This window comes from Chiloscyllium plagiosum, chromosome 14 (assembly GCF_004010195.1).
Source record: "Chiloscyllium plagiosum isolate BGI_BamShark_2017 chromosome 14, ASM401019v2, whole genome shotgun sequence".
NCBI classification, from domain to species: Eukaryota; Metazoa; Chordata; class Chondrichthyes; order Orectolobiformes; family Hemiscylliidae; genus Chiloscyllium; species Chiloscyllium plagiosum.
Genome location: NC_057723.1, coordinates 80,676,489 through 80,687,036, shown reverse-complemented (window position 1 = coordinate 80,687,036; position 10,548 = coordinate 80,676,489). Strand labels below are relative to the sequence as shown.

At 44.3% G+C, this 10,548-nt stretch overlaps 1 protein-coding gene across 1 annotated transcript in view; it reads right to left on the bottom strand.

Moving 5' to 3' along the window:
* Positions 1-4,398: 4,398 nt before the first annotated feature.
* LOC122556843 (protein FAM53A-like) overlaps positions 4,399-10,548 on the bottom strand; it is a 174,661-nt gene continuing 168,511 nt past the window's right edge. The window contains exon 5 of the mRNA XM_043704084.1: positions 4,399-4,546. Coding sequence (XP_043560019.1) covers positions 4,535-4,546 — 12 coding nt within the window. The 3' untranslated portion in view covers positions 4,399-4,534. The remainder of the gene's footprint in view (positions 4,547-10,548) is intronic.

Sequence of the window (10,548 nt, the reverse complement as noted above, 5' to 3'; positions counted from 1 at the left end):
TTGTATACCCTTGAGTTTAGAAGATTGAGAGGGGATCTGATTGAGACATATAAGATTATTAAAGGATTGGAAGCTCCAGGAGGCAGGAAACATGTTTCTGCTGATGGGTGAGTGCCGAACCAGAGGACACAGCTTAAAAATATGGGGTAGACCATTTAGGACAGAGATGAGGAGAAACTTCTTCACCCAGAGAGTGGTGGCTTTGTGGAATGCTCTGCCCCAGAGGGCAGTGGAGGCCCAGTCTCTGGATTCATTTAAGAAAGAGTTGGATAGAGCTCTCAAAGATAATGGAATCAATGGTTATGGAGATAAGGCAGGAACAGGATACTGATTGAGGATGATCAGCCGTGATCATAATGAATGGTGGTGCAGGCTCGAAGGGCAGAATGACCTACTCCTGCACCTATTGTCTATTGTCTATTGACTCAGCACTGCCTTCTTGACCTCCCGACCTCTCTGCCCCACCCCCTCTCCGGCCTATCACCCTCACCTTAACCTCTTTCCATCTATCACATTCCAAATGCCCCTCCCCCAAGTCCCTCCTCCCTACCTCTTATCTTAGCCTGCTTGGGAAACCCTTCTTATTCCTGAAGAAGGGCTTATGCCCGAAATGTCGATTCTCCTGCTCCTTGGATGCTGCCTGACCTGCTGCACTTTTCCAGCAACACATTTTCAGCTCTGATCTCCAGCATCTGCAGTCCCCACTTTCTCCTCATTATCTGAACAGCATGAGCTGATTTGTTCCTGCAAAGAGGCAGCACAGACTTAACACGCTGAACACTTCTCCCACGGTTCAGTAAGGAATGATAGGTTGTTAAGTTGTGTGGAGTCATAGTGCTGGAAGGCTCTTATTGCCAGGCCTGCCTCTTCCATCACCTCCTGGCTCTCTGCCCCTTGGGCTTGCTCATTTCTCTGACCTCTGTTCTTGGTGAGACATGTTCTGAATGTGTTGTGCAAATGCCACTCCCTATAGCATCTCAAAGAACCTTTCCAAAGCTCTGTACAGTACTGGGTAATCAAAAAAAAACAGCTACAATTATTTAGCTGAAAGCTAAAACTTTTTTTTATATACTTGTGTTATTTTTCTTCAACTCTGCAATGCTGTTCATTCTCCCCAATGCGGAACAGTCAATCAATTCTGAAGTGACGCAGAGTGGAGGGCATGCTCCTGTCCTCATCAATGGAGCTGAGCTGGAGTTGGTTGACAGCATCACGTTCCTATGAGTTGAACAGTGTGGTGCTGGAAAAGCACAGCAGGTCAGGCAGCATCACATTCCTGATGAAGAGCTTATGCTAAAACGTCGACTCTTCTGCTCCTCGGATGCTGCCTGACCTGCTGTGCTTTTCCAGCACCACATTTTGTAACTCTGACTCTCTGACATTTGCAGTCCTCACTTTCTCCAGGTTCCTGGGAGTGATGATCACCAACAAAGTGGTCCACCCACGTTGATGCAACAGTCAAGAAAACACAACAATGTTGCTTCTTCCTCAGGAGGCTAAGGAAATTCAGCATGTCCAGAAAGACTCTTACCAATTTTACAGGTGTACCATAGGAAGCATTCTATCTGGATGCATCACAGCTTGGTACGGTAACTGCTCTGCCCAGGACTGTAAGAAACTAAGAGAGTGGTAAACACAGCCCAGTCCTTCACACAAACCCAACCTTCCATTCACTGACTCCATCTACACTTCTCACTGCCTCGGGAAGACAGCCAACATCATTAAAGACCCCTCTCATCCTAGTTATAATCTCTTCCAACCTCTTCCATCAGGCACAAGATATAAAAGTTTGAATACACCTACCAATAGATTCAAGAGCAGCTTCCTCCTGCTGTTATCAGATTTTTGAACAGACCTCTCAAACGTTAATTCTGATCTCTCTTTCTACGGCTCTAACACTCTATTCTGCGCTCTGTTCTGCTGTCCTGATGCACTCTGTATGGTATGATCTGCCTGTAGAGCATGCAAAACAACACTTTTCACTGTATCCTGGTACATGTGAAAATGCTAAATCAATCAATCAAGTGCTCATTCAATAACTGTGGAGGCTACAATGTGAGGTGGACTAACGTTTTGCATCTCCATCTGCTGGAGCGGTCTGGCAAAGATGTGACTCTGTTATCATGCAGGTTCTTCTGTTCCACACTATGCACCCCCAAAAGGCAGCACACCTTGTGCCCCTGCCAAGTCTTTGAAACAGTACCGTACAGAATTCAGTCAGTATGGGTAACCTGTAAAAATCACATGTCGCTCAAAGTCTCCCCTGTAATTATATTCAAGAGACTGATAAAGAGACATTCACAGTATTCACATCTGAAGTAGATTATATTTGTCACGAGGTGATTGTCTAAAAGCAGAAAGGGATGAATCAGCATCTCTCCTTGTTCCCATGTCACAGTGGTGGGCCGGTGGGGTTTGGGGAGCGGGGAGGTGGGGTAGGACCCATGGATATGGTTTGTTTCCTCGGGCTGCTGTGTATATCCTCCCCTATCTCTGTTTTTGAGGTAGTTCACTGATGTTCCAGAGTTAACACCTTAGCAACTGCATGGTATCAACAAAAGGATCGCAATGTCTGCAACAGGAAGGGGGTGAGTAGACAAAGGTGATCATTTATAAGAAGGTCATCTCCTCTATTTTACAGTCAGCAATAGCAGAGTGCTCACTGAAGACTGTCATAGATAGGTCTGTTCGAAGGTGAGCAGTTGAACAGTAACCAAAGGGGACTATAGAGAGCTTGCTCTGGGATTGATCTATGTTTTCCGAATCAACCTGTTCAGAAATGTTACCACAAACCTCTGGAAAGGGAGGACGTATACCCTGGTCTCATAGCTCAGAGGTAAGGACACTACCACTATGCAACAGGTGACCCTGGGACTGATCTAAATTTTTAAAAATCTTTGATTTACCTATTTTACACACTAACTGGTTCAGAGATATTATTACACACCTCTGCAGTCGGTAGGATGTGATCCTGACCCTCTCACTCCACAGGCAGGGACTGTGCCACAAGGAGGCTCCTGGGACTGATCCACCAGATAGTGATCAACTGAAATCAAGTGTGTTACAGATCAATTTGAGAGGGTTTAACTGCAAATCAACTTCAGAGTGACCGACTTCAGCAATGAAGGTAGAGTGATCAACAGCACAGCATTCAACTGAGAGACCAAGGTGCAGAGAGAAAACCTGCCGCGATTCTGTCCTGATTGGAACAAGGCTGGCGAGGTGGATCTCATTGATTCCGAGATCCCTGACTGGGGCTGTTAACCTGGGCCAATCAGGGAGCCCTGGCTGACAGATAGAAACAGGAGATAAACCAGGCCTCCACATTTAAAAAAATGAACAGGTGATTTACAATCTCCTGAGCTTAGGGGACTGACTCTGTGGTGGCTGGGCCACAGTCAGTGTGTTCCTGCTGCTGTTGGTTTCTGCTTTTTTTGGGGGAGAATCTGATTCCTAAACTCCTGGTTTACAAAGCCAGTTTCGTTAACCAGTATTCCTTTTATTTTTACTGAGGACTGATTTCTAAACTGCCTGATCTACACAGTCAATGTGTTTCAGGTGTAACTAAGTTCTCATTAGGGAACCGTTGTTTCACTGGCTGGTTACAGCCTGTGTGTTACTCTTTTCTCTTCCACTTTGAGAAAGGGACTATGCTGATTATGTAACAAGGCTTAGCCCTTGCACTCTGGGTCTCTTTGCTTTTTGAATGTGTTTTCACTTTTTTGGTGTTTGGACTGAGCCCCTGTGAAAAAATAAATCTTTCCAGGTGAGCTGTTCCTGTGGGTAGGCCTGGCCCTTTGTGGGTGGACTAGGCCTCTGTAAGGACTGAACATCTGTGTGTGCACTGGTAGGTGAGCACTCACTGTGTCCTGGAGTTCGGGAGTGGACCAAACCCCTGGGAGTGAACTGCACTTTCACAATATACTGTGTTCCTGAGAGTGGGCCTGGTTCTCTATGGATGGGCCGGGACTCGGTGGAGGCTGAACACCTGTGTGTGTGTGCTGTGGGGTGTGCATTTGCTGCCTTCAGGAGTGGACCTTGCCCTCGGTTGTGGACTCTGTTTTTTTAGCAATGGACTCTGCAGTTGAGAGTGGACACTATTTCTGACAATGCACTTTATAAACTGGAGTGGACTCTGTTCCTGGGAATGGACTCTACATTTTGAAGAGAACTGTTTATGGTAATGAACTCTGTACCAGAAGGGACTCTGTTTGTTGGTAATTGACTCCGTCATGACCTGCACTGTCTTGTGTGTCCCTGGGTCTGGAAGGCCTCTCTGTGAGCTGGGAGGCTCATAGGTCGTCCTGAAAGCTGCCACCCTGAGACCCGAAGGGTGGGTAGGCCGTCCTGTGAACCTGAAGGTGGGTAGGCTGTCCCGATGCTGGTCACCTGGAGAGCTGGAGGGTGGGTAGGCCGTCCCAACTGCCGGAGGGGGGGTGGGTAGGCCGTTCTCAGCACTGTCATCCCGAGAAGAGGTAATCAGGACGGGCTGTCCTAGAGGTGGCCTGTTATGACACGGGTTAAACCCTTCTGCTTAATTGAAAACCTGCAACACAGAAAAGATTTATCCCGTGCAGAAATCTGTAAAACTTCGAGTGGCCAAGAACTATTTAAAGTAAAAATGAACAACTTTATTTCTTAAAGTATAACAGAGAATAATTAACTAACAACTATTTACAATTCCTTCCTCTAACCTATCTGTTACCTTCCCTTCTATAACACTAGACCAATAAAACTCCCAATTAAGATTTACAAAATAACACCTTCTTATCTCAAATCCAGGCAGCTTTCGGTTCTTCTATTTGGATCTTCCTGTGTCTTTTTTTCTTCTTCGGAATTTCTGCGTAACAGGTTACTGATCGAAAAGGTAACTTTATAAGAGAGCTATTTTTCAGACAGCCTGCTTATATGCTGGGTTTGGAAGTTCTCCTCTCAACTATTCAATTTTCCCCCAGTCTTATACCCCCAAAGCATCGGATTGCGTCATTGGCTTTTAAGATTGTCAATATACTCAATTCAAACTGAATTGGAGTTTGATATTTTTCGGGGTACAATTTAAACTGATTGGCTGGATTCAAATTTGTTTTTGTCTCCAGGCAATGAGCTAATCGAGTTGTTTGACCAAGTGTTATATTGTTGCCTCATTGAGAACACTTGGTGCTGTGTCCGGTAGTTCTGTTGCTTTAACTTCTCTTAAAGTATACCCAGATCTTCATAACACGTTCCCCCGCTTAAGCGAAAATGAACCATAATGAAAAGATGGCTCATTTTTTTCCCTACTTTCTAAACACATTACCCTAACATACAGATAATTTTAATATAAATTCACCTCAACTTCTTCTCCATATAACTTTAACATTAAATAAAGACAATATAACATTAAATATAGACAAATCTTACCTAAACTCTATCAGTTAAATCTGAGATAACGCATCTGTGATTACATTCTTGCGACCTGCATCTTGTATGATTATTAAGAGTCTGTAACATAAGACTCCAACAAAATACTCTCATATTCTTGTCTTTAAAGCATTCTAAGAATGTAAGCGGATTGTGATCCGTGAACACAACCGTCTCCAACACATTGTTTGTGACATACACATTAAAATGTTGTAAGGCCGGTACCAAACACAATAGTTCCTTTCCGATTGTGGACTATTTCCTCTGGTGGATGTTGACCTTCTTCGAAAACCAACTGACAGCTCAATCCCGTCCTCATCGTCCTGTAGGAGTACGGCTCCAACTCCTATGTCACTAGCATCCATGGCGACTTTAAAAGGTTTTGAAAAGTTTGTTGGAGCTAAAACTGGTTTGTGGTTAATATTGATTTCAAATGGTCGAATGCCTCCTGGCGTGGTTCTGTCCACCGAAACTTTGTGTTCTTCTTCAGTAAATCGGTTAACGGGGCCTCTACACTGCTGAGGCTTTGGAACAAACTTCCGAGAGAACTAAGAATCCGCTGAGTCCTAAGAATCGAAGCACCTTTTTCTTCGAGGTGGGTCGTGGAAATTCCTTCATCTTTGCGTTCCGTGGGGTCAACCTTCCATGACAGTGTTACGTCCCAAGAACATCACCTCTGCTTTCGCGAAATCGGTTTCATTTAAGTTTATCACCAGTTTTGCATCTCGTAGTCATTTAAAGAGCTCTGCCAACTGTACCACGTGATTATTCCAGGACTTACATCGTCCAAATAGACTGCACAGTTTGTTAACTCTGTTCATGAGTCTTTGGAATGTGGCGGGCATATTCTTCATTCCAAAGGGCATCCCCTTAAACTGATAGCCCATTTGGGGTTACAAACGCCGATGCTGATAAAGGTACTTGCCAGTAACCACGCAGTAAATCCAACTTGGTGATGTAACAGGCTTGTCCGACTCTCTCGATACAGTCCTCCAATCTAGGAATTGGATAGGAGTCCAATGTTGTAACAGCATTGACCTTCCGATAATCCACGTGGAACTGTTGAGTCCCGTCCGGTTTGGGAACTAAGATGATCGGCGAACTCCACTCGCTCTGGCTTGGTTTGATGATGTCCTCGTCGAGCATGGCCTCCATCTTGATCTGGACCTGTCTGGCTTTGAAAGGATTAAGCCAATAGTGGTGTTGTTTTATCGGAGCAGTATTCCCTATGTCTATTTCATGTACAATAGCATTAGTCCTCCCCATTTGATTCTTACATATGTCCTTGTACTGCAGTAACAAATCTTTCAACTGCGTTCTGTGCTCCTGAGGCAGACAGCTTACTAACCTATCCCACTCCTCAAGGACTTCTTCATTTTTAATTAATTTTAAGGCACATCAAAATCCACGTCACCTGAATTTGATTCCTCACTCTGTGGGCCAGTAACTAACACCTGTTTCTCCAGTTCTTTCTGTCTATTGTAATATAGTTTCAACATGTTCACATGACATACCCAATACCTTTTTTTCAATCTGGCATCTTTACTAAATAGTTCACCTGACTCAACTTTTTCTCAATTTGATAGGGACCACTAAACCTGGCTTTGCAGGGATCTCCTATCACTGGTAACAACACTAACATGTCATCCCCTTGGGAAAACGTCCGAGTCTCAGAGTTTTTATCTGCCACCTGCTTCATTCTACACTGTGCTTGCTTTAGGTGCTATTTAGCTAATTCACCAACTCGATTTAACCTCTCCCTGACCTCCAATACATAATCTAAGTGTGAGATCTCTGACTTTGGTCCTGTCAAATTTTCTTTAATTAATTTCAAAAGGCCTCTCATTTCATGCCTGAATATTATCTCAAAGTGAGTGAACAGAGTAGATTCATTTAGGGAATCTCTAATGGCAAACAATATGAATGGGATGCCTTTATCCCAATCATTCGGGTAATCCTGATAGTATGCTGTCAACACGGTCTTCATGGTCTGATATCACCTTTCTAAAGCTCCCTGGGATTCAGGATGCTACGCACTGGGTTTAAAGTGCTGTATACCTAAGCTATCCATAATCTCCTGAAACAGCCTAGCAGTAAAATTTGACCCTTGGTCTGACTGAATCTCTCTGGGTAGCCCATACTGTGTGAAGAAAGCTACTAACTCCTCTACCACCCTTTTTGTCTCAATACTCCGTAATGGAATTGCCTCCAGAAATCTGGTAGACACATCCATTCTGGTTAACAAGTACTGGTTCCCAGTTTTAGTTCTCGGGAGGGGACCTACACAATCAGTTATAACCCGCGTTAAATGTTCCTCAAATGTGGGAATTGGCAACAAAGGGGCTGGTTTTATTACTGCCTGTGGCTTACCCACCATTTGGCATGTATGACACCTACGACAAAAGTTAACCACATCCTTGTGCATTCCAGGCCAATAAAAATGTTTTGGTACCTTAGCCTGAGTCTTTCGTACCCAGAGGTGACCTCCTACAGGTAGTTCATCTGCTACACGTAACACCTCCTGTTTGTATGCTACTGGCAACACAATCTGGTGCACTCTGGCCCACTTCTCCTCTTCACTAACCTGCCGTGGTCTCCACTTCCATCTTCTATCTTTCAGAAAATAACCCTCCGGAATGTTCTCTGCCTCCTTTTTCAGAGTACGCATCCACATATATATCTCTTTTATTATCTTGTCTTGCTGTTGCATGTCTCTTAGCCTTTCAGGACTAAAAACTTCTGTCTGACCGTCTGCCTGTTTAGTTTTTTCCTGCACCATTACGCCAACAGGGTATCTGCTAACTGAACCTCGACTCCTTCATCTTTCTCTATTCCTTTTCGCTTCATGCTGTGACTTATGATAGTGGGATCCAGTTACCACAAAGTCTGGGAAAATACCAGGATATTTCTGTTTTCAGTCCTTGGTTTCTTGGTCTTCCTTGGGCTTCTCCACAACAAGGGGTGTCACTCCCACCTTGGATCCTGCCAAATCATTCCCAAGAACAAACTGAATTCCTGGAACTGACACTCTGTCAATTATTCCCACTGTAAATTCCCCAGTATTGAGTTGGCCCTCCATCCTGATCTTACATAGGGGAAAGCTAAATTTCTGTCCATCTGTCCCACAAATTGCCACACTCTCGGGTAACAGATCAGAAAGAATGCATATTCGCTCGTCCCTTACTATCAGCGACTGGTTAGATCCTGTATCTCTCAAAATTATAACTTCTTGTCCTTCTCCCCTTGTTCATTCTGAATAAACTTCACCCACAGAGTATTCTGTGTCACTAAATACCAGACTAATGCCATTTACAAGTTCGCTGATGACACCACCATAGTCGGTTGAATCTCGGATAGCGATGAACCAGACTACAGAGGGGAGGTGGAAGACCTGGAAAAATGGTGCACTGAGAACAACCTAGCCCTCAATGCTGGCAAAACCAAGGAACTCATTATTGACTTATGGCAGGAGATTACTCATGGTCCCCTACACATTAACAGCACAGAGGTGGAACGAGTGGAGAGTGTCAAGCTCCTGGGAGTGGTCATCCACAACAAGCTTTCTTGGAATCTTCATGTGGATGCACTGGGTTACAAAGACCCAATAACGTCTCTTCCTCAGGCAGCTGAGGAAATTTGGCATGACGGCGAATACCGTCGCCAACTTTTATAGTTGCGCCATCGAGAGCATTCTGTCTGGATGTATCACTACCTGGTATGGCAACTGTACCATTCAAGATCGGAGACGGTTACAGAGAGTGGTGAACTCAGCCCGGACAATCACAAAGACCAACCTCCCATCTACAGAATCCATCTACCAGGCTCGCTGTCAAGGAAAGGCCGCCAGCATTCTCAAAGATCCATCCCACCCTGGCAATGTTTTTCTACAAACTCTACCATCGGGGAGAAGATACAGAAGCCTGAACACACGCACCAGCGGGTTTCAAAACAGTTTCTACCCTACTGTTGTTAGAATACTGAATGGACTCACAAACTCTTAACATTCGTCTGTACCTGTGTTTTTGTTTTTGCCGCTGTTTACCTATCATTTACTATCTATGCTACTTAACTCTGTGATCTGCCTGTATTGCTCACAAGACAGAGCTTTTCACGGTGCCTCAGTACACATGACAATAAATTCAATTGAATTCAATTCAATTCAGAGGTGAATTCTTTGTAGAGATCAGGTACTAACTCCATTCCCAGCCCCTGCCGAGGCTGTGCACTCTCCTGCAGCACCTCGGCTCTTCTTGGGGCCTCCTTTACTACCTTCACTATTGCCACTGGCTTAGCTTCTTTTACCACATCTTTTCCCACAGTGCCTTTCTTTAACAACCAGCACTGTGACTTTATGTGTCCCACTTTACTACAGTGGAAACACCTGAGGCCTTTCACCTCCTGCCCACCCTCTTGGGCTTCTTTTTTATCCTGAGGTAAACTCTTACCAGTGCTCTCTACTCTTGGCTTAGTAGTGTAGGATCTCCCCTTCTCCCAACTTCTATCCCTCACAGGACAAAATTCTGGCCGGAAACTTGTCTTATGCACCAACATGTACTCATCTGCTAATTCTGCTGCCCTTCTCACTTCCTGAACTTTCTGTTCCTCCACATGAATTCTTATCATCTCTGGAAGTGAGTTTTTAAACTCCTCCAGCAGAATAATCTCTCTTGGAGCATCAAATATCCTATCTATTTCCAAAGCTCATACCCATTGATCAAAATGACTATGTTTAATTCTTTCGAATTCAACATAAGTATGACCCGGTTCCTTCTTTGTGTCTCTGAACTGCTGTCTATATGCTTCTGGTACCAATTCATAAGCACTTAAAATGGCCTGTTTAACCTCTTCATAATCTCTTGACCCCTCATCTGACAGTGCGTCAAATACCCTACTAGCTCTGCCTACCAGTTTAGTCTGAACTAGCATTACCCATAAATCCTTGGACCACTCCATCTGCCGAGACAATTTCTCAAATGAAATAAAGAAGGATTCAACATCTTTCTCATCAAAATGTGGCAGAATGTTGACATATTTATATGTATCACTACCTTCTCTTTTAATCTCCATCCTGTTAACTTGGCTTTGCTGACTAAGTCACAACTTCTCAAGTTCAGATCCTCTCTCTTTCTGTCTCTCTCTCTCTCTCTC